The 24,433-nt window shown below is 42.4% G+C and overlaps 2 protein-coding genes across 5 annotated transcripts in view; one reads left to right on the top strand and one right to left on the bottom strand.

Annotated features, from left to right (window-relative positions):
• The first annotated feature begins 633 nt into the window (after positions 1 to 633).
• On the top strand, positions 634 to 9,760 carry josd2 (Josephin domain containing 2). The gene is made up of 5 exons (XM_061820864.1): positions 634 to 1,429; positions 1,625 to 1,736; positions 2,976 to 3,101; positions 3,938 to 4,135; positions 5,465 to 9,760. Exons 1-5 carry the CDS (start codon positions 1,342 to 1,344, stop codon positions 5,586 to 5,588), a joined length of 648 nt encoding a protein of 215 aa, XP_061676848.1. The 5' UTR covers positions 634 to 1,341; the 3' UTR covers positions 5,589 to 9,760.
• Positions 9,761 to 9,878: 118 nt separating this feature from the next.
• The window catches only part of ttyh1 (tweety family member 1), a 40,852-nt gene continuing 26,297 nt past the window's right edge, over positions 9,879 to 24,433 (bottom strand). For 2 of the 4 annotated variants that reach the window (XM_061820857.1, XM_061820855.1), the window contains exons 8-15: positions 22,911 to 22,986; positions 22,673 to 22,728; positions 22,187 to 22,279; positions 22,015 to 22,107; positions 16,997 to 17,136; positions 16,301 to 16,468; positions 12,312 to 12,390; positions 9,879 to 11,108 (exon numbers count right to left, since the gene is read on the bottom strand). In XM_061820857.1, coding sequence (XP_061676841.1) covers positions 11,025 to 11,108; positions 12,312 to 12,390; positions 16,301 to 16,468; positions 16,997 to 17,136; positions 22,015 to 22,107; positions 22,187 to 22,279; positions 22,673 to 22,728; positions 22,911 to 22,986 — 789 coding nt within the window. In that variant the 3' untranslated portion in view covers positions 9,879 to 11,024. The remainder of the gene's footprint in view (positions 11,109 to 12,311; positions 12,391 to 16,300; positions 16,469 to 16,996; positions 17,137 to 22,014; positions 22,108 to 22,186; positions 22,280 to 22,672; positions 22,729 to 22,910; positions 22,987 to 24,433) is intronic. The other 2 variants (XM_061820856.1, XM_061820858.1) reach the window with 2 other exon arrangements.

The raw sequence follows: 24,433 nt of genomic DNA, 5'->3' as shown, positions 1-24,433 counted from the left end.
ATTTATTTGAACAACTTCCAACAGCAAAAGTGTGTAGCACCACTTAAAACAGCATTTTCTCCCTTTGTGTGCATATTTTGTGTTCAAATGAATGAAGAGGTATTTTGGTCATCTAAAAATAACAATTATGACACATTGGGAGAATATATTGGGTGTTAACTGAGATTCTGCGGCTTCTAAACTTTTCCACAAGCCATTTAAGTTTTTTTAAACATGCATTTATGTCACAAGTATACATATTTTGATTTTAGAATAGATTTTATAGAATGTGGGGACAAAATAGATTTTTTTGTTTGTTAGTTACCATTACACCTGCAGTGATGATAGTTTTTTGTAGTTTAGGAGTTTTTGAACTTTATAACCCAACATTTTTGAACATTTGTTGAGTTTCTGCATTTTTACCCATTCACATTCCAGTCCAGTAGGTTGTGCTAATGTACATAAACGCCTGATTGCAAAACTTCATAAAACAAGAAGAAGACAACCAGAAGTGAGCGCCAGAGAGCGCTCCTACACAGCTTCTAAATGTAACGCGCATCTCTGCAAATCGAATGAAGATATGCAAAACTGTATTCATTTTATGTTTTGTTACTTTTAGACTGCCAAGTAATGACTGAATCACGGCAAGTGTTGTTTTAAATTGTATGGAATGATCGTAACTCCAAATATTTACAACAACGTGAGATGACGAGTAATCACAAACTAGTACAAATAAGGATTACTTGTATAACAAAGAACTTTACAAAAGTAGAAATATCGATTCAACTCATGTACTCGCGTAAAAAATGTAAAAGCAAAAATATTGGTGTCAAAATTTTTAAAACATCTAAATTGCAAACTCCCAACAATTCGTTTAAATGCCTTTAAGCCTGTGTCAAACTGTTTTCAGAATAGCAAAACGCTTTTTAATGAACATAAAGCATATTTTTTTTATAAAGTCGAACTAAAGTGCTGGGAGCTCCTACCTTTTTCTGCACCCAATTGAGAGTTTACAGAGGATGTATAGTTCTAAACAAAATTCGTTTTGATAACTTGGCACAATGGAGAAAAAAGGCGGAAATATGTAACAAAGTAGTTATCTGCTGGAAAATATGCAGTAAATGTAAAATATCGTTAAAAACGTAAATACTCAAAGTAAACTTTAAATGCCAGAAAGTAAATAAATGCCACCTCCCACCAATCCCATAAATGTATGGAAATGAAGTCTGAACGAATTCACTTGTCTCGTTATTATTATGTAAGTACAATAATTGACTATTCAAAATAGTAAAGTTGTTGTTTTAAATGGTTTGAAACCCTCCTGAGCGCCTCTAACAAGAAGGGGCCACTTCCGGGTTGTGGATGTCGCTGTCGTTCCCCTATAATAACAAACACTACCTTCTTGTTTTGGGCTGGGAATCGCTTGGTCAGCAGATTATTTCATTCGCTGGTGACAACACTACACACAAGTTGGAACATTTCCCTCCGTGTTTTTTTCTTTTTTTAATTATAGTTGTAGCTTAGTGTGCGTCGCAGTAGCAATGTTTGCTAGCTAGCTATGTGCTACTGATGTTGGATTCCTCTCGGCTGTTGTGAAGGTTTGCCGTTATTCTTGTTTTTTTTTTTACCCTTATTATGAGCGAAGGGGAAGTGTTCCACGAGAAGCAGCGTCTGGAGCTGTGCGCCATCCATGCGCTCAACAACGTGCTCCAGGAGCGGGTGTTCACCAAGGAGACGGCCGACGACATCTGCAAACGGTATGAGTGCAAATGATTGAGGAGTTGTCGTTCGTGTGGGTGTAACAACATGAACAACATGAAAAAACATCCCAATGGCCGAACATTGCATGAATTGTGTGTGCATCACAGGCGTTTACTTGGAAAGCTGCCTTCCACTAAGGCTACCCATGCAAATTATATTAAAGGTGGTGCCTTCATTTACGAGTTGAATTCGTTCCTGGACCAAGTTCGTTTATTTGTACATATGAAATGAGCTTTGCTCACTGAAATAAACCTGAATGCCTTCAATACAGAACAGCCCAAAACAACAAACCACATTGGCATTGTTTTTATTTCGCCTTTTAACAAAATAGTAATTACAATGGAAAAAAACACTACTGATACGCTGATGGGTTTCCCCCTCCCAGGGCCAATACAGATTATTAATATTCATCGAGTCCGGGAACTAATATCTGGAGCTGGAACCACTTATTCAGATTTAGATTATTTCTTGTGGGAAATTTGTGTTCAATATCTAAACTTATCAATTTACATATCCTGATCAATTAAGTTCGTATACTCAGGGTTCCACTGTGGTAATATTTCAGAAAAAAATATATATTATAAATTACAGTCAGTTTGTGTTGTACACAAAGTTGAATATTGTTTGAGACTAAAGGTTCATTTTTACATTTGTCATCATAACTTTAGTCTTGTACATTCATCTTGAAAAGATACTTTTCTTTCTTGAAAGTATAAAAATATATTCCTAAACTAGTTTTGTCATCCGATCTATTTTGTTTTATTATGCAAATTATTTTCCTCTGTTCTAATATGTCTTCATGTTGGACTACTTTTGGATTGTAGTCAACAAGCTGGCATCAATATGGCATTTAAATTTGTAATTTTTTTTGTAAATTATGTTGTTGTAAACCTGGAGAACTTGCTGAAAAATATTCATCTTTTTCTAAATGGCACACACCGAGACTCACGCGGAATTAAGGCAAAAGTCATGAGTTGGCTAATAATCAAGCTTCTAGTTTGAACGGGGGACAAAAAAAAAAAAAAAACAGCCATCCAGGCAAAGTGACGTCAGACGCATCATTGTCCATCTGCATTGTTTACTGTCCTGAGCACGGAATGTCTGTGGTCACATAAATAGATCTCATGGTGATGATTCAGTCATCGCGCCTATGTGGCCACATCCTGGAGCGAATCGTGGGTGGAAATTCACATTCCGCCTGTCTGAATCACAACTGTTAATTTTTTGTTTTGCAGGCTGGCGCCACAGTGCGTGGTCAACCCCCATCGCTCCGTCTTGGGCACCGGCAACTATGACGTTAACGTCATCATGGCGGCCCTACAGAGCAGGGAGCTGGAGGCCGTGTGGTGGGACAAACGGAGGTGGGTCACAAGGACAAGAATGAGTAAGCGTGTGACGGGGCACGCAAATTTCCATAGTTACCTAAAGGAAATTATACAAAAGATACCATAATTTCTGCCCTACAGAGCGCACCTGGTTACAAGCCTCACCTAGTACATTTGTAAAGGAAATACCATTTGGTACAAACATATGCTGCAATTATGTAAAAGCCGTAAGTGCCCACATTGAAACACGAAATATTTACAAAGAAAGACGGTACACGGAGTTTAACACTAGTGCTAACGCTAACAGGGCTGGTTAAAATAAAACTTACCAGTAAATATTCCTGAGACACACAGGAACACAGCAACAACGCAGCTAGCACAGCGCTAACACTAGCACAACGCTAACAGAGCCGGTAAAAGTCACTTCCTCGGCACGTATATTCCACCGGTCTCATTCTTACATTTTCCGCTTGAGTGCCCCCTTGCGGCCATTAGAAAAAATGCACAAATTAGCCGCATCGCGGCATAAACTGCAGGGTTGAAAGCCTGTGAAAAAGGTCACAGCTCGTAGGCCGGAAATTACGGTATTTAGTTTTCAGGAGCAATGGTGTAGTTTTGCTACAATTTTAAATTTTTCCCCATTGGTAAATTCCATGCGAGCTTTCACAACAAAAATCAGCCAGCCATGTTCGTGATGTCACTCACTAAGCCTCGGCCTTTAAATTCACACATGCAACACTAAAGTTGCTGGTGTCGCGCCATGGCTTGTTCCAGAGTAATGCAATTATACTTTATAATCAGTCAAATACCAAATCTCTCCCCCCCCCCCAAGTAATGTAAAAGTAATTTGTCAGGTTTCCTTCTACCTCTAGGACGGTCGCGAGCCTTTGCATCTCCAAGATAGACGGCTTCATCCTCAACGTCCCTTCGTGCGTGTCGCTTGGAACCATGTCCCTGCGGCTGCCGCGGCGGCGCCACTGGCTCGCCGTCCGACAGGTCAACGGGCAGTACTACAACCTGGACTCCAAGCTAAAGAGTCCCATGTGTATCGGAGGGGAGGTGGAACTACGGTAAGGGAGGACGAGTTTTTTTTTTTTTTTTTTTTGCTCACAGTTGTTCACAGGTAGTAGTGATCATGTATTTGGTACTTGGCCTTTCTGTGGGGACTTGCCCAATGTAAGCCACCTGTTAATAGTAGAATATTATGTCGCAGTTCTAGAGACTAGCAATATGATGCAAAAATACTACATAACGGCATGCAACTATTCCACATAGTGTAGGTCATCAGTGTGACCGGTTTTGATTGTCTGAGGTAGCTGTGACAAGTTTAGCTGACTTTCACAATTGGTAACTTTCCATTGGGTTAATGGAAATTTATGAGAATGCACAAAACTGAGTCTAAATAGAGAATTTAAAGAGCATTGGCGAAAATATATTTTTGCATATTCTGGACTAGAGGTGCAACAATGAATCAATTCGTGGACAATTACCGTAATTCCCAGCCTACAGAGCACACCTGTTTAAAAGGCTCATCCAGTACATTTGTAAAGGGAATATCATTTGCTACATACATTGGCCGCAGCCGTGCAAAAGCCCCAAGTGCCCACATTGAAACCCACATTCAAACACGAGATACGGTACAGTTTAACGGTAGCTCCACTGCGCCAACCTTCCCGCACTGCTCGTCCCACCGCGCTAACATGGCCGGTTAAAAAAAAAAATACTGGTAAAAATCACTGAGACACGGCAGTTACACGCTAGTTCAAAGGTAACAGGGGCAGACCAGTAAAAGTCACGTTCTCGGCACATATATTCCACCGGTCTCTTACCTTTTCCGCTCGAGTGCCCCCTTGTGGCCGTTAGAAAAATGCACAAATTTGCCGCATAAACCGCAGGGTTGAAAACATGTGAAAAATGTTACGGCTTATAGGACGGAAATTACAGTAATCTATTATTAAATTAATTGACAAGTATTTTGATTATCAAATCATCATTTAGAGACATCGTATAACTGAATTGTTATAATCTTCGGGATTTCATGCGCTCAACAGTAAATATTGTCATATGTGTCCTCCATGAAAGCAGAATCATCTTTAATTAAAATAAAAACATTTGCGGTCATTTATGTGGTTTTTCTTCTGAAAACATTCGTTTGCCTAATTTCTGAGACGTAATTAACTACACCATATACTCGATTGTTGAAATGACCGTTGGTTGCAGCCTTATCAATTAAATTACATTATCCAATTTGCTTGGTTACAGACGTTGTCCAATCGCTGTGACATTGGCCAGCACTCCTGTTTATGAAGGCTCTTGTCAGATTAGATTTACACAGCAACACATAAAGGTCGAAATCTGATTGGATGAAAAATGTTAACATCCTCTGTGGTGTTTTCCAGAAGGTTTCTGGGCGAGCAGCTCTCCCAGGACGTGGCCGAGATGCTCTTGGTGGTGAGGCGGGAGGTGGAGGAGGACGGCTCCTGGCTGAACCCCGAAGGTGACGGGGCCAACTGCACAGCGTGAGAGCAAAACTAAGGACTTTTCCTTTTTTTTTTTTTTTTTTAAACGCACCTCGTGGCACCAAAGTCTTCAGGGAACAAAACATTTAATGAACACACAGACACGCGCCAAAGAAAAGCTTGTATGGAAAGCTGGTTGAGTGTATCAATCTTAAGGTCTATGTACTAGTACTGTCTGTCTTCACGAGTAAAAAAATTTGTCACAGTAGGAGAACGACTGTGTCTTGCGAGTAACGGTGTCTTGCGAGTAACGTATTTGTCCAATCCTGCTTTCCACTACTGTCATGGATTTCATCACACTCGTAGGGGAACTAAGTTTTCCCAGTGAGGCAAAATTGCACTAGTTGACATCTCCATGCTACTAGTGAAGAACCACGTTTACTAGTAAAATTTCATGCCACTGAGACACTAGTAATATCAATAGTGCAAAGTTTTTAATTGAAGCAGTTTTTCCTCAGTAGTATTAAACATTTTTTGCCTGCTACTGGAGCCACTTTTGGCCGACGAGTATGTAGTAAACCTTACTAGTAAACTACTGTGCTACACTAGCTACATGTTACAAATAGAAGGCATGTGTTATGCACTAGAAGCCTCCTTATCGGGGATATGGAATAAATGCTCCAGTGGCTTTCCATTGGTAACATTTATTTGATATCCTTAATATCCAACTCTTGGCCCATGTACTAGTACACTCCATCCTAAGTAGTAGGACAACTTTGGAATACTAGGACATTTACAAGTTACTAGTGAGGCAAAACTATGTGGTAGTTGATATCTGGATGATAACTAGTAGAATTTGAGAATGTAGGAAAGTTGTGACATAGTAGCAGAACTTCATGTTCTTGTAAGGGTTGCGCGGTGGCACAGCTGGAAAGCGTTGCCCTCACAGTTCTGAGGTCCAGGGTTCAATCCCTGACTCGCCTGGGTAGAGTTTACATCTCTCTGTGCTTGCGTGGGTTTTTTCCGGGCACTCCGGTTTTGTCCCACATCCCCAAAACATGCAACATTAAATGCACACAAAAAATTGCCCCTAGGTGTGATTGAGTGCGGCTGTTTGTCTGTTTGTGCCCTGCGATTGGCTAGCGACCAGTTCAGGGTGTACCCTGCCTCCTGCCCGTTGACAGCTGGCTTAGGCTCCAGCACTCCCCTCGACCCTCATGAGGATCAGCGGCAAAGGAAATGATGGATGGATGTTCTTGTAAGGCAAAACTGTGCACTAGTTGACATCTGTGTGCTACTAACAGGTTGTTACTAATAGAATTGTAGTCCTGAAGAGCACTAGTAGCAGTTATAAACTAGCTCGATTGTTTTTACCTCAGTTGTAACATGTAGTTATCCTACCAGTATGCCAAAGTTGTCAATGATAAGGAGGCTACTTGTATGTGACACATGCCCAATGGCTGGATGCAATAGTATTAATCATGCCTTACCGTTGAGATTACCAGTAAGGCTTTAATACATGCTAGTTGTCTTCCTGGTGAGGATGATGAGCACTCTAGTACATGGACCTCAAGATGGCTATCAAGAGCGTCAATAAAACGCTCAACCGGTTTTGCATCAGCTCGTCCAATCGTGACGTCACGATCCGATGATTGTAACTTTCAGCTGCAGCGAAGCTGTCGTGTGAAGCCACGTTGATTTATTGAAGTTACGCGCATTTGAACGATTTTGTAGTACAAAGTACGCAGATGACGGGAATGACAATAATAATCCTAATAACATTAGCGATGTACCATGCGTGTCTGTTCTGTGTGTCCGGTAACTCTGTGTTAACTTTCTATGCAGCCCAGTTCTATTTGTTAGTACTGAAACTTGTCACGTGTGTGTGCGTGTGAAGCTGAAGATTTAAATTCTTTGCGCATTAAAAAGCTCACGGAGAGCATACTAGTACATGGACCTGCTCTAACGGTTTGTTATAACTACTTAACTGCAACCAGATGTGCACTCCAAGTGCAGCTTGAGTTTGCTCAATAAAGCATGAAAGACAAGAGTTCAGAACATGCAGAGATGCTCCCATTCATTAACAATAGTTAAAAAATCCATAGTCGAGTAAGTGTTGTTTACTCTCAATTGGGTGTAAAATTGAAAACAGGTGTCCCCTGCCCTCCCCCCAAAGGACTCTATGCCTTTCTGTAACCCTTTCGGTCTGTACGTTTCTTGCAACCTGCTGATTGCTCTGAAGCACTCTAAGCTCAGTTGCAAACTCTATCCTATTTAAAGCCCACCAGTGGCGAGGTAATGTTGATCAACTATAGTTGTCATCTCGCTCCCGGGATATAAAAATGTGAACGGCATAAAAAAAACAAGATCTGTTTAAATTACAATTAGAATTGACCTGGGAAAAGTATTGGGCCATTCAAAACCTAAGACAAATTTCCCTTTAAAGGTTTTAGGTTCACCATCATGCTGTTCTAGCATGGAAATGGCTATACAGCGAAGAAAATAAGTATTTGAACACCCTGCTATATTGCAAGTTCTCCCACTTAGAAATCATGGATGGGTCTGAAACTTTCATCGTCGGTGCATGTCCACTGTGAGAGAATCTAAAAGGAAAAAAACAGAAATCACAATGTCCGATTTTTTTAATGATTTGTGAAATACAGCTGCAAATAAGTCCTTCAACACCTGTCTATCAGCTAGAATTCTGACCCTCAGAGACCTGTGAGTCCAGCTCTAAAAGTCCACCTCCAATCCATGTATTATCCTTAATCAAATGCACCTGTGTGAGGTCGTTAGCTGCATAAAGACACCTGTCCAGCCCATACAATCAGCAAGACTCAAACTTTTAACATGGCCAAGACCAAAGAGCTGTCCAAAGACACCAGAGACAAAATTGGACAACTCCACACGCCTGGAAGTGGCTACGGAGAAATTGCCAAACACCTTGGTGAATAAAGGTCCACTGTTGGAGCAACCATTAGAAAATGGAAGAAGCTAAACATGACGGTCAATCTCAATCGGACTGGAGCCCCATGCAAGATATCAATTTGTGAGGTCTTAATGATCCTTAGAAAGGATAGAAAGGAATCAGCCCAGGACTACATGACAGGACTTGGTCAATGACCTGAAAAGAGCTGGGACCATCGTTTCCAAAGTGACTGTTGGTAATACACTATAGGACGTCATGGTTTGACATCATGTACGGCACGGAAGGTTCTCCTGCTTAAACCGGCACATGTCAAGGCCCGTCTTAAGTTTGCCAATGACCATTTGGATGATAGAGGAGTCATGGGAGAAGGTTTTGTGGTCAGATGAGACAAAAATTGAACTTTTTGGTCATAATTCGACTAACCGTGTTTGGAGGAAGACGAATGATGAGTTCCATCCCAAGAACACCATCCCTACTGTGAAGCATGGGGGTGGTAGCGTCATGCTTTGCGGGGTTTTTTTGAACGAGGATGACCCCGGCCATGTATTGAGATTTGGGGGAACAACCCCTTTCCCTCAGTCAGACCATTGAAGATGGGTCGTGGCTGGGTCTTTCAACATGACAATGACTCAAAGCACAGGAAAGGAAGCCAGGAAAACCAAGAAGTGTCTACGTATGAAGCATATCAAGGTTCTGGCATGACCCAGCCAGTCTCCAGAGGTAAACCCAATAGAAAATCTTTGGAGGGAGCTGAAACTCCGTATTTCTCAGCGACAGGCCAGAAACCTGTGTGATTGAGAGAAGATCTGTGTGGAAGAGTGGGCCAAAATCCCTCCTCCAGTGTGTGCAAACCTGGTGAACAACTACAGAAAATGTTTGACTGAATGAATGTCTGTAATTGCAAACAAAGGCTACTGTACCAAATATTACTATTGTTTTTCTCAGGTGTTCAAATACTTATTTGGAGCTGTATCACACAAATAAATGGTTAAAAAAAAATCATACATTGTGATTTCTGGATTTTTCTTTTTAGGTGATCTCTCTCACAGTGGACATGCACCTATGATGAAAAATTCAGACCCCTCCATGATTTCTAAGTGGGAGAACTTGCAATATAGCAGGGTGTTCAAATACTTATTTTCTTCACTGCAAAAAGCACTCAGATTCTTTTAGTGCAAATAAAGTTTAAAAAAAAAAGTCAAATGCTTAGTAGTCATGTTTCCTGTTGATCTATGCATATCCAATTAGAGTCGAGTGTCTGTTGTGCACACTTGTGTCTTATTGACTGGGGACCTAAGTTTATAACATTGAAATGTATTTATAATAAAATGTCTGTTCTAAACTTGCATTGTCTTGAGTTCAGTGACTGGCAAAAACACATTGAGCATCAGGTTTTTGTCGTTTTTTTTTTTCAATTTATTGTTATTATTAATTCATATTAGACCTTTGAGTGTAAAAGGATGCCATTCAAAAGGAGCATTCAGAGTACAAACTCAATTGGCGGGGTTAACACGGTCAGTTAGGAAAGAGGGTGGGAGGAATTCAATGAAATCTTCACCGTACCGTAATATACACAAAAACCTCGGGAGACCCATTTCTGTACTATGTGGTGGAGTAAAGAAAAGTCTACACGCCCCTTGTCAAAATGCCAGCTTCTTGTGATGGAAAAAAAAAATTAAGATAATTCATTTTAAAACTTGACAATGAATGTGACCTACAATTATAACCAATTAAAAACCGGTATTTTTCATTAAAGTTTCCATTAAATCAATTATCTGGCCTTAATTTTAATTTTTTTTTTTTTCAACCTCACAAAAACAAGCCGCTTAAACAGGGGTGTGGTGACTTTTCCTACCCACTGTACATTGGTTTATTGCTATGTACCTGCTGTTGCTGCATGGGCTTCGTAGTTCTTTCGGGGTTTTCCGTTCAAACAAGGCTCTCATAGCCCTCAACCTCAGGTTATTTTCTTTAAAGAGAAATGATTATTCTTCAGATATAGACAGTGAGATATACAGAATACCATAAGGTAATACACAGAAAATACAGAATTACCACCTATAAAAAGTAATAATAAAAAATATATATCAAGTGAGGGGCGAGGGGGGACTGCATAACCATTGACAGAAAAAAAAAATGTGCTTTGTTGCTACGTGCCAGTGCTTTTTCTACGACAATGTCATATTTTTTATATATGTATATAAAACAACTTTCAAATAAATGGGTTATACATTGAAGAATACAAAACTACATAACGTAGTCACGTTAATACCGTTCTCCACTTGCCTCACCACTGTTCACAGTTTACACAGTTTGGACAAACAAAGGGGGTTTCGCATCCTGCCAGCGTGTCCACAGTCCTTTTTACTCCTCCTCCTCTTTTTTTTTTAATAAGTGCTTTTAATAATCAGAATTGTCAGAACAATAATACTCAGTGGTACCCACATACGCAACACTAAAGCCTTCGTTTTGTTTTAGATGAGTTTCCATTCGTTTCAAAGTGTTCATTCATATGAAAACTAAACATTTGTTTTCTTCTATACATTTCCCTAAGAAAAGAAAAAATAGTTATCAACGTGAATACAGATTCCTCGAATGGGCAGGGTTGGGGTGTGATTGGCTGCCCCCATAACCAGTCAGCATGCTGGGAGAGTACTGCAGAAGAAAAGCACAAATATGTCATTCAAACGTGGAAAAGTCATCTGGATTCAAAATATTATTAATATTACTGCAGGTACACCATAAACTAACGACACCCCGTACGAGAGCTGCATCAAACCTTTTTACAGAGCGAATAACAATAGTTTTCATATTTAGTGTTTTTATTTTTTCAGTTTAAATTTACAGTTATTTATTTCATTATTTGAGGATTTCATTTGATAGCTTCCTGTCCTCTGTGCATCATGAAACCATTTGATGCCTCCCATCAAACTTGGTTGGCGGCAATTGGGGTGGGGGGTGTATCCACAAGTACAATTTATACCAAAAGTTACTTGAGTAAATGTAACTGAGTGACGGTAACAGATTACTACCCACCTCTGAGTTTATCTTCATCCTGAAATTTTATTAAAAAACTGAATATCCCTGACTCTTTGGCGAACATAGCGAACCCCAAAATATTCATGTTATTCAGCCATCTATTTTCTTAGCCGCTTATCCTCACGAGGGTCGCGGGAGTGGTGGAGCCTATCCCAGCTGTCATCGGGCAGGAGGTGGGGTACACCCTGAACTGGTTGCCAGCCAATCGCAGGGCACATGAAGACAAACAGCCACACTCACAATCACACCTAGGGGCAATTTAGAGTCTCCAATTAATGCTGCATGTTGTTGGTAGGAAACTGGAGTGCCCGAAGAAAACCCACGCAGGCATGGGCAGTCCACATAGGGAGGGCTGGGATTGAACCCGGGTCCTCAGAACTGTGAGGCCAACGCTTTCCAGCTGCGCCACCATGCCGCCTAATTCATAAACATATTCAGAGATTTTTTTTTTAACCCTCTGTAATTTGGTGAAAAATGTTTTTGGTTTTTTTGGCCACCTTTCCAAGGTACTACAGCATACGTTGTGAGTGAGTTGAGGGGCTTCATTAAGAAAAAAGTAGTGTTTTGGTGCCATTTTGTGACATATATGGGCAATTACTTGTGGATATTTGCTATCCATGGCTGGGTTTGGTCCCTATCTCCCACAAATATCGGGGTCCAATTTAGTGAATGGGTAAAAAAAAAAAAAAAAAAAAAATTACATGACCCGTGATGGAACTGATTTTGTTCCTGTTCTGCACTAGTAGTGATGAGCATGATGATAAATGGCGCACACACACAAACACACACACACACACACACAAGAACAGAGGAACTCACAGAGGGGGGTGGGGACTGCCTGTCAGTCAAGGGGAGGCTCTCATAGCCAGGGTTGCCATTGGAGGAAACGTTTGGAGTCCTGCGTAGAGAAAGGAGAAAGAGACAAGGGGACGAGGAGGAGAGGAGGGCATGGAGGATGAAGAAGACACGTTGAGAAAGACGGCAGACGGTGGCGGTGGTGGAACAGGAGTCGAGGGCAGGTCAAAAAGGGAAGAGGGAGAATCAGCGGTTAGAGCGTTCTCACTTTCAGCACGTACGCATCTCCACTCCTGACTGGAGGTGCGCTCGCTAATCTGCATGCACTTGAGGCCATAATAATGCCGTCCTAGTCAATGCATTGGTCCAGGAAGGCTTTTATCATGTCCGATTATGTTTTATCAAGTGGAGGGGTGGACGGACGCGTTAGTGCCGCTTAGGTACACCTCAACAAGCCAGTGACATCCAATTCTATGTCAATGACAACCTCATAAAATCTTCGGTTTGAAAGCGAACTCAAGTAGACAACGCGAGGTGTCTGTGGTTGGAGCAGTCGCGTAAAGCTGATGATATTCAAATTTGCGTGTACAATTTCGTTCAAAAGTCAAATGAAAGCACTTTTTTAATTTTTTGGGACTAAGATAAAATTCCATTAACCAGAAACAGTCTAGATCAGTAATTCCCAAACAGTGCTCTGCAGGAACTTATCCAATTTCACTTAATTGGGTAAGAGAAATATCTGTTTACTACAAATAATGAGTCTTTGTTCATCCATCTCTGCCAGTGGAAATTTAGCCAATGCCAGTTACAATGTGTATTGCAAGTATAGTGACTGTTTTTGCAATATTTATGTTTGATGGCGTGCCACGAAATCTGCACTATGTTCCTTGGGTGGGAAAAACTTATCGAGACATTCGATGTCGCAACTTGCACAGCTGTACCTAATGTTGTGGTCTATGATGGCCGCTTCCTAGCTTTGAGCATTTATTCCATGACCTTGATACCCACTTTAAGGTCCACGTACTATTACCCTCTTTGTCAGTAACACGACTCAGCACACTAGTAAACACAGTGTCCTAGTAATGTAATGGTTTTTCACTTTTAGTGCTACTAGTACGCCTTAAGATGGATATCAAGAATGTGGAATAAATGATCAAATAGTTTCAATAGTCTTCATAAGGACATTGAGCTCAAGGTCCGTGTAGTATTACGCTCATTGTCCTCACAAATAAAACAAATTTAGGATACTCGTCCGACAAGTACATGATATTGGAGCCTAGGAGTGTAAGTCTTAATTGCTCCTAATATACTGGTAAACTGACGTATTTTTACCTTCTGTTCCTTGAAAATAATCAAATGTTACTTTAACACCTTTTAACTATGGGTAAAGCAATGCATATGTTCAAATGAAGCAAACTCAAAACAAAAGGACTTTTTTCAGAGTAATGGGAAAAAAAACGTTACTACTTCTGTATTTTGACGAAACTGGCTTCATGGAAAGTCGATTAAGCATTTATTTTATGTCACGGATATCCAGTTTAGGGTCAAACTAGTAGGCCTAAAATGGCAAAAAAAATGGATTACTAGTAAAACTGTTCTACCGGTGTGATGAATTGTGTTACTCGTGAGGACCAACAGTACTAGAACATGGACCTTAAGATGGATATCACAGATATGGATGAAATGTTTAACTGGTTTTATAGTGGGACTGTGCTCTAAATAAGATGTAAGAAGTGTGAGTAGTCATGAAGAGAAATAAAAAAAAAAAAAAAGCCAGGAGTGATCACAGTGAGGAGACAAGTGATGAAGAGTGATGCGGAGGGTGAAAAGGTTGTGGGCGCTAGGTACCTACACGGGTTTTACTTGCCAATTCACAACCCCTGATAACCCCTTCTCAAAATATATTAAAAAAAATGTTTTTAAAAATCACAGCCTCAGGAGGTGGAGATCATGATGCCGCAATTTCGAGGGGAGGGAAAAAAAAGTGGGCCGGCGTGGTCTGTCCTGAAAACACTCGAGACAGACGGACGGATGGACAGACACACGGGCAGACAGACAGACACGGACGGGCGGACATACAGACAGACAGACAGGCCTCTGCAGTTGTGTCCGCTCCTCTGTCTCCACTTTGGTCCATGCTGACCTGTTTGTCTGTCTGTCTGTCTGCGGACGGGCAGCAGCAGCAGCTGGTGGTGCGTGGGAGCGAAACGCTCGCCGACTGCCTCTCGTGTGTCGTACTTGGCGCTCGTCACGGCGGAATGTGCACGTGAGGTGCAGACTGAGCGCACACAACATTAGGTACACCTGAACAATCCCAATCGGAGCTGGGTGGAATAGTCGGACCTTTAAAGAACAAATAATGCTCAAAGCTATTCAGGTTTTAATATTGCTGTTGTAGTTCGCAGTGGTGTAAAACGGCAATCACTCACGTGAATGGATAAAAGGGAAATTCATATCTACTACTTCAACTACTTTTATCACCAACACCACTCATAATTCTACCTCGAATACTAGTTCTACTAGTACAATTTATTCTACTTCAACTCGTACTTCTCTCTATTTTGTCTATGACTACTTTTACAATCACAATTTATGCTACTACTACATCAAGTACTACTTCTACCTCTTGCACCACTGCTTCCACAGCTATCTCCAATACTATTTCTTCTACCAATATGACTAGCTTTATTACTATTTCTACTACCTCCAATACTACTTCAACTACTATTTCTACTATATCCAATGACATTTATACTATTACTATTCCTACCACTTTTAACACTACTACTTGTCCAATTTTTACTGTGACTATTACTACTCCTAATACTATTAACGTAAAGAAACAGGTAGGTAGGTAAGGTAGAGAAGAATATGGTAAGGTAAGGTCAAATATAACAGAAAATTAGCATGGTAGGGTAAGGTAAAGTAGGGTAAGGTAATATTAAACAAGATTATCGTAATTTCTGGCCTACAAGCCGCGGCTTTTTTCACACACTTTCAACCCTGCGGTGATGTGGCTAATTTAAGCATTTTTTTTTCTAAACAGCTGCAGGGGGGCACTCGAGTAGAAAAGGTACGAATGAGACCGATGGAATATATATGCCGAGGAAGTGACTTTTACCAGCCCTGTTAACGCTGCTCTAGCATTAGCGCAGTGCTAGTGTGTTGCTGCTGTGTTACTTGCGTGTCTTAATGATATTTACCAGTAAGTTTTATTTTAACCAGCCCTGTTAGTGTTAGCGCTAGCGATAGTGCTAGCTTTCGCGCGGCGCTAGCGTTAGCACTAGCATTAGTGTTAAACTCTTTCTGTGTACCGTCTTTCTATGTAAATATCTCGTGTTTCAATGCAGATTTCAATGTGGGCATTTGCGGGTTATGTATGTACCGAATGGTATTTCCTTTACAAATGTACTCAGTGAGGCTTGTGACCAGGTGCGCTTTGTAGGCCGGGAATTACGGTCGGTAAAACAGGTAGAGTAAGGGAGGGTAAGCTAAGATAAGATAAAACAAGACAAGATTAGATGGGTATGTAGAAAGGTAAAGATAAGGCCATGTAGGGTAAGGTAAAATAAAACAAGATTAGATTAGGTCGGTAGGTTAAGGTAAGATAAGTTAAAATGAGAAACATTGAGATAAATTAAGGCAAGGTAGGGTAATGTAAGGAAAGATATAGGTGAGTAGGGTAAGGTAGCATAAGGTAAATTAAGATAAGTAATGGTAAAATAAGAGCAGAGGGCTAGATAGATAGATAGATAGATAGATAGATAGATAGATAGATAGATAGATAGATAGATAATGTTGTACACCACTACAAACTACAGCCAACCTTTGACAACTCTCTTATTGGACTTTTGTAGATTGTGCAGGTGTACCTAATATTCTGTCTGGTCAGTGTACAATATGTGACCGTACATATGATTTGTGTGCTTTCTGGACTCTCCTGCAATATCTGGAAGCTTCTGTCTGCCTGTCTGTCTGTCTGTCTGCGTGTCCGTGTGTCTGGTGTTACTCACGGGAGGGGCGGCGCACTAGAAAAGGGGGGTGTCCACCCGGCCCCCGGGTAATTATAGAAGGGGGCCATGGCCCCGCGCTGAGACCCCGAGGCCGTCTGTCTACGTGCCTGATGGGAGGTGAAGGGGTCCTCACTCTCGCTGTCCGAGTCCTCGTACTCTTCCGAATCGCTGGCAAAACGGCGCCCATGGAAGAGAAAGACATGGAGATGTGTGAGGATGGATGGCTAACAGTGAGAAGGTGGAAAAAGATGTGAGTCACGTTAACGGTTCAATTCTTGGTGACTTTGGTTTTGGGTGTATATTATTTAATCTCAGTTTATTTTGATTTGATTCAAACTAGCAAAGAAGGACTCACAATTTCAGAGCAGATCAAACGAAGCCACTGAATGACTACCGGTGACCTGAACTATAACGATGACAAAAACAAATCGCAGTTCTTTTCTCAATTGGGTGACATGATCGCAGTTTTCGAAGTTAAAGTTATATTAAGCTTTTCCTATACAGTGAGCACACGCAGAGGAGTCTCCAAAAGGTCTCAGATGAAATCGAACACGTTTAAATTCACCGCAACTCTCTGGCGACCCAGCGAGTCTCCAGGAGACGTCACGGGGACGTCTCCGCATCCAACGGAGACTCAAGTCTTCAGGCCAGTGAGATGGGCCCTTAACCTGCCGTATTTTTGTCTTCCTCCCTCACCTGGGGAAGCTCCTCCAGGCACCGGGCAGAGAGCAGAGAATGGCAGTGAAGGCCAGAGCTGAGAGGAACGAGTAAAGGGAGAGATAGAGCAGTCCCTCCATCCCATCGTAGCAAAGGCCTTTCAGCGAATCCATGTAGTCCTACAGGACAGACATGTTCAATTCAAATTAGGAAGTACAGCATAAACTTGGTGTCATTTTGAGTTTGCATCTTACCAAGGGTTGGGAAGACCTTCTCCACTGGCCTAAACACTAAAAGAAGCACTGGCCTACTTACATTTAACACTTAAATTCTAATATTTGTTTCATTAAATTGTATTTACTTGTTCTCAGTGATAATTTTTTTTTCCATTTTGTAGCATTTCTCTTGGCTGCACTGCTTCCATTATATTGGATCCTTTTGTCCAGTCGGATTTCTGCCTCATGCTGCGTCATTGGAATCTGCCCTCGGACTTCACACTCAGTATCGCTGGCCGATGTCACTTAAATTATATTAGAAACGGCGCTGTTTCAAATTTGTCCTCATAGTACGAGTGCGCTGACCGCCTGATGACGTCAGCATTTTCATATCCTCTGGGTAAGACCAAAACTTGTGAGCAGCCAAAGACTACCAACAGCCCACATTAGATTTTGTGAAGTCTCATAAACGTGAAGCCTCATAAATCTCATGAATTCCATTTATTCCATTGGAAGGTTTCCAATATTGAGAAGTCACGACTAACATTTTAAAGGTCAGAACAAAACTTGCTGCAGTCAACTTTGACAACAAAACATGTCTGTAATTAACAACTTCTAGTGAATATGAGCTATTTTATGTACATTTTATTTTGTTGTCATATGACTAGACAAATAACACAGGTGTATGTTGTTCTGTTGCATTTTTAAAGGTCAAGTGTCACCCCTATAAACATTGTAAAATAGATAAAAATGAAATGAAAAATACATACAGTATACTGTAACAATTTTCACTTTAATGTCTACACGAAAAAATAAATATGGGCGGAGAGCCGGTTATCCATGCACAAAGTTATGGAAAGTCTCATTCGACATCCAAGTGGTACCCATATTGGCTGCATCTACTGTCCATGACGTCACCCCGGACATTCCCCATTGAAAACATGCTGTGGCTGTGAGACACGCGCCTTCAGACACGGAAGCTCTTTTCGAAGAAGAGAACATCTCACAATCGAGTGAAGTGTCCAGAGTGGAAAGGTAGTAAGGCTAGAAGTTTGGGAGCAGGGTTTAAATTATTCTACCACGGAGTAGATGGGAAGAGAAATGGAGTAGGGGTTATTTTAAAGGAAGAGCTGGCTAAGAATGTCTTGGAGGTGAAAAGAGTATCAGATCGAGTGATGAGACTAAAATTTGAAATTGAGGGTGTTATGTATAATGTGGTTAGCGGCTATGCACCACAGGTAGGATGTGACCTAGAGTTGAAAGAGAAATTCTGGAAGGAACTAGATGAAGTAGTTCTGAGCATCCCAGACAGCGAGAGAGTTGTGATTGGTGCAGATTGTAATGGACATATTGGTAAAGGAAACAGGGGCGATGAAGAAGTGATGGGTAAGTACGGCATCCATGAAAGGAACTTTGAAGGGCAGATGGTGGTGGACTTTGCAAAAAGGATGGAGATGGCTGTAGTGAACACTTATTTCCAGAAGAGGGAGGAACATATAGTGACCTACAAGAGCGGAGGTAGAACCACGCAGGTAGATTATATTTTGTGCAGACGATGTAATCTGAAGGAGGTTACTGACTGTAAAGTAGTGGTAGGGGAGAGTGTAGCTCGACAGCATAGGATGGTAGTATGTAGGATGATTCTGGTGGTGGGTAGGAAGATTAAGAAGACAAAGGTAGAGCAGAGAACCATGTGGTGGAAGCTGAGAAAGGAAGAATGTTGTGCGGCCTTCCGGAAAGAGGTGAGACAGGCTCTCGATGGACAACCGAAGCTCCCGGAAGACTGGACGACGACAGCCAAGGTGATCAGAGAGACAGGCAGGAGAGTACTTGGTGTGTCATCTGGTAGGAAAGGGGAGAAGGAGACTTGGTGGTGGAACCCCATAATACAGGGAGTCATACAAGGAAAGAGATTAGCGAAGAAGAAGTGGGATACTGAGAGGACTGAGGAGAGGCGAAAGGAGTACATCGAGATGCGACGTAGGGCAAAGGTAGAGGTGGCAAAGGCTAAACAAGAGGCATATGAAGACATGTACACCAGGTTGGACACGAAAGAAGGAGAAAAGGATCTCTACAGGTTGGCCAGACAGAGGGATAGAGAAGGGAAGGATGTGCAGCAGGTAAGGGTGATTAAGGATAGAGATGGAAATGTGTTGACTGGTGCCGGTAGTGTACTAAATAGATGGAAAGAATACTTTGAGAAGTTGATGAATGAAGAAAATGAGAGAGAAGGAAGAGTTGAAGAGGCAAGAGTGAAGGACCAGGAAGTGGAAATGATTACTAAGGGGGAAGTCAGAAAGGCATTACAAAGGATGAAAAATGGAAGGCAGTTGGTCCTGATGACATACCGGTAGAGGTATGGAAGCAATTTGGAGAGATGGCTGTGGAGTTTTTGACCAACTTATTCAACAGAATACTAGCGGGCGAAAAGATGCCTGAAGAATGGAGGAAAAGTGTTCTAGTTCCCATTTTTAAGAACAAAGGGGATGTTCAGAGCTGTGGGAACTATAGAGGAATAAAGTTGATGAGCCACACAATGAAGTTATGGAAAAGAGTAGTGGAGGCTAGACTCATGACAGAAGTAAGTATCTGCGAGCAACAGTATGGTTGCATGCCTAGAAAGAGTACCACAGATGCATTATTTGCCTTGAGGATGCTCGTGGAAAAGTACAGAGAAGGTCAGAAGGAGCTACATTGTGTCTTTGTGGATCTAGAGAAAGCCTATGACAGAGTACCAAGAGAGGAACTGTGGTACTGCATGCGTAAGTCTGGTGTGGCAGAGAAGTATGTTAAAATAGTACGGGACATGTATGATGGTAGCAGAACAATGGTGAGGTGTGCCTTAGGTGTGACAGAGGAATTTAAGGTGGAGGTGGGACTGCATCAGGGATCAGCTCTGAGCCCCTTCCTGTTTGCAGTGGTAATGGATAGGCTGACAGATGAGGTTAGACTGGAATCCCCTTGGACCATGATGTTCGCAGATGATATTGTCATATGCAGTGAAAGCAGGGAGCATGCAGAGGAACAATTGGAAAGATGGAGACATGCACTGGAAAGGAGAGGAATGAAGATTAGCCGAAGTAAAACAGAATATATGTGCATGAATGAGAAAAGTAGAGGGGGAAGAGTGAGGCTACAGGGAGAAGAGATAGCGAGGGTGGACGACTTCAAATACTTAGGGTCAACAATACAGAGCAATGGAGAGTGTGGTCAGGAAGTGAAGAAACGGGTCCAAGCAGGTTGGAACAGCTGGCGAAAGGTGTCTGGTGTGTTATGTGACAGAAGAGTGTCTGCTAGGATGAAGGGCAAAGTTTACAAAACAGTGGTGAGGCCGGCCATGATGTACGGATTAGAGACAGTGGCACTGAAGAAACAACAGGAATCTGAACTGGAGGTGGCAGAAATGAAGATGTTGAGGGTCCCGCTTGGAGTGAGCAGGTTGGAAAGGATTAGAAATGAGCTCATTAGATGGACAGACAAACTTGGATGTTTTAGAGACAAGATTCGAGAGAGCAGACTTCGATGGTTTGGACATGTTCAGAGGCGAGAGAGTGAGTATATTGGTAGAAGGATGCTGAGGATGGCGCTCCCAGGCAAAAGAGCGAGAGGAAGACCAAAGAGAAGGTTTATGGATGTGGTGAGGGAAGACATGAGGGCAGTTGGGGTTAGAGAGGAAGATGCAGGAGATAGGCTAAGATGGCAAAAGATAACACGCTGTGGCGACCCCTAACGGGACAAGCCGAAAGGAAAAGAAGAAGCTCTGAGCCATATTCAGACGATATGCGGATTACTTCTAACTAACAACAGACTCCCAGACAGTATGTATGAGCCAGCCCGGCTGAAGCCATGCTCTTCCGCGAGGCACAGCTTGGCCAGCGGCTCATCCGCCAATCTACTATGATACACGGAAGCTCTTTTCAAAGAAGAGAACAGCTCACATTCAAATAAAGTGTCCAGGGCCATATTACCCTATACGTATAGTTTCAAGCCAAATTTAGATGATGTGTGGATCATGGCCAACCCACCTCCCTGCCCGATCCACCTCCGCGTGGCGGTGATAAAAACAATACCACCCACGAGCGACGACAACGCCGTGGCCAAACCGCGTCCCCGTCTGATCCACTGTATCTCCGCGGCGGCCCGGCACGGCCGCGTCGACATGGCCGGTGGTGATTAACAAGGCCTGCGGAGGCCGTCCTTTAGTGACTCCTGCATGGAAGCCTTCCGATGCACACATCCACACATTAAGCACCTCTGATTTACGAATTACGCCACCCCCAACTATTTTTTTTTGTTAGTAACTGTATACACAACTACCTGTCATTTGGAACCCACGACGCTCTCGTCCTTTGCACCTGTCCAATCCATTTTTCACGACGAACCGGATCTTTTGCAAAAGTGTGAAGAGCGAATCCATCCTCCCGAGTGTTCGAGCGATATCCAGCAATGCAACGAGCCAGCATTTTGGTTAACACGAAGGAACAACACGCAATCTTCCCGCATGTAAAACTAATAGAAAGAAATGAGTCTGCTTAAGCACGCTACTGCCTCCAACGTCACTTCCTGCTTCTTGTCGAAAACAAATCCCTCGAGAGGATTTTTATGACGGGAGTTACAAAAAGCCATACATGTCAAAATCATGTTTTGTGATGAAAAAACTGGATGGGTCCATACCGGCTGCTGTTTTTTTCATTAATAACATACAAAAAAATCATCCATTTCATGACACTTGACCTTTAAATTATATTTATGGTTTCTAGTAGAGGTATTAAGGGGTGGATTTTCACCACCGAAGGCCTGTGTACCAAATGCATGCCCCCCCCCCAACCCACTGCTTCTTACCTTGTTGAGGCCTCGGCAGTTCAGAAGCGCCACCAGCTGATGGAAGTTGCCCTCTGTGCTGTTGAGTATCTTTTGAACATCCCTGAGTGATTTCTGCAGATAGAATATCACATGCGGGAAAATCAACACAAATAGGCGGCCGACTGTGTTCTCGAGGAGGAGTGTGACCGACCTCGGCTTTGGGGAACTGTGTGAGAGCATTACGTTCCACGCTGGAAAGATGTGTGTGGATGTTGGACAGCGCCCTCTGTGACTGGGTCAGGAGCTGAAGACAGAGCATGAAGACTTACTGATGGGCATTGCACTCAAACGGTCCATTATGGTCATTATGGTGTTGATTAAAAATATTTATGTATTTATTAAAAACCCAAAGACACCTGAAGAAGCAGTGATAAACCACCAGAAAGTTCACCCCAAAAAAGAAAATTTGGAAAAATTAAAATGAAACCAATTTGCAAAAAAAAAAAAAAATAGGCAAGATAAATTCTGATCTATAAAAAAAAATAAATAAAACCAGTCATCGCTGACCCCTTCTAATTCATTAGAGGGTCAGAATGGTTAGGTTTTATTGCACACAGCTTTGCAAAAAATACATTTGAAAAAAAACAGCATTCTGTGTTACCGTAACACTCCATTAGAAATAAGGAGGACATGGTACCTGCTGGAATGGACTGTTCATCCGCCGGCTGCAGGTCAGGTAATAATCCAGCACATCTGAGCGGTGAACAAAGAGCAAGAACACAAAGGAGGTCATGGGGGATTATCTGGCAACAGCATCAAGCAGACAGAGTTCTGATGATGTGGGCACAGTAGAATGGGGGAGATGGTAAACAACAACAACCACCACCACCACCAGCAGCATCTGTGTTACGGGTTGCAAGAGGGGCAAAGGGTACCTGAGCTGGTTCCGGTGTTGAAGTTCGTGGAGTTGAGCACGAACATGTTTGGATCGGTGCAGAAGTCACTGAGGGCCTGGCAGGGGAAAAAGAAAGAGGATCAAACAGGGAAGCCGAGCGGGCAGCGTAAGGGAGATGTTGGCAGACACGCTGACCGAGTGACACACTTCCCTCCTCGCAAATCTAACCGAATGCAGACGGCCGCAGATTGACGCAGTACTGCTGTCCTCAATTCACCTGCGCGAGCCTCACATAACTTTCCATGAGCACAAGCCCACCATATCGTCAATATATTGAGCACCGGATGGCAGTGGACATCTCTACTGGGCGAAAACACTATCAGATGCACCGATCTACCTTTATGAGCTAAAATGTAATATTTGCTCCATGAAATAGTATTAGTTTACAACAGACCCCGCATACTTGTAGTTCCACACCGATGTAGTATACTGTAAGCCACAGGTGTCAAACGCAAGGCCCGGGGGCCAGATCCGGCCCACCACATTATTTTATGTGGCCCTCGAAGGCAATTCTAGTGTCAACTTCCATGAGTCTTGTGAAGATCTGCAAGTAAAATTTCAAACTGTTATATATTATAAATGATAACAACATGAACATGAACAGTGCTATTTTAATTGATGAAAAACAAAAGGATGAAATTTTTGTTGGGTGGGGTGCTGTGAGATTTTTCTAACATAAAATATGTGCCTTGGGTCTCAATAAAGGTTGGGAAAACATGGCTGTAAAGCACTGCTCCCTGCTGTATGCGCTCACCAGAAGATGGAGTCACAGCCCCACAGGCAACAACAGTGAAAGTAAAAGTGGCCACTGAGGACAGGAAAAACTGATGCGGCCCACAGCGAGTCCTTTGTTTCCTTATCACTAGCCAGGAATAGAGCGTCTCTGTGTGGACTTTGGGACATCTCCCACCAGCTCCGCATGATACAAAAGGGGCAGCAGAGCAGAAAAAAAACCACTATTTGGCCTCTTTACACATTCTTAAACCGGAGCAAGCTGGAAATGGACATGAAACCCTCCCTCTGTGCATGGTTACCAACAACAAATGTCAAATGGGTAACCACTTCCTTTTGTGAGGTACATTCTTACTGGAATGCACTTTGCCACTTTGGTGTTTGATCAGTTTGGAATCACCAGAGGGCCTGAGGAGAGAGATGCAAAGCCGCCGGTAGTTTGCAGCTTCTCCTCCTCATCTTCCGCCATCTTTCTAACTCATCCTTGCTCGCGCTCAGAGGCGCACTTCCCTTCATCTTCTATCTTTATGTCTCGGAGCCAAACGCCCACGCATCTGCCGGCACACATTTTGTTCACAGTTGTTGCTTGTGCTCACACGCATTGAATTTTTAATCTCTGCCCCATTTTTCCTGCCTTTTTGGGGCTCTGCCATCACTGCGGCGCTCCCTCGGAGGTTCTCAGTTCAACGCAACGGGTGCGGAGAGCTTACACACTTGCGAAACGAGTGTAATATGTTCCATGATCTTGATTGTAACACAAATCGACTTTTC

Source organism: Syngnathoides biaculeatus, chromosome 5 (genome assembly GCF_019802595.1).
Source record: "Syngnathoides biaculeatus isolate LvHL_M chromosome 5, ASM1980259v1, whole genome shotgun sequence".
Taxonomy (NCBI): Eukaryota; Metazoa; Chordata; class Actinopteri; order Syngnathiformes; family Syngnathidae; genus Syngnathoides; species Syngnathoides biaculeatus.
This window is presented reverse-complemented; position numbering and strand designations above follow the sequence as displayed.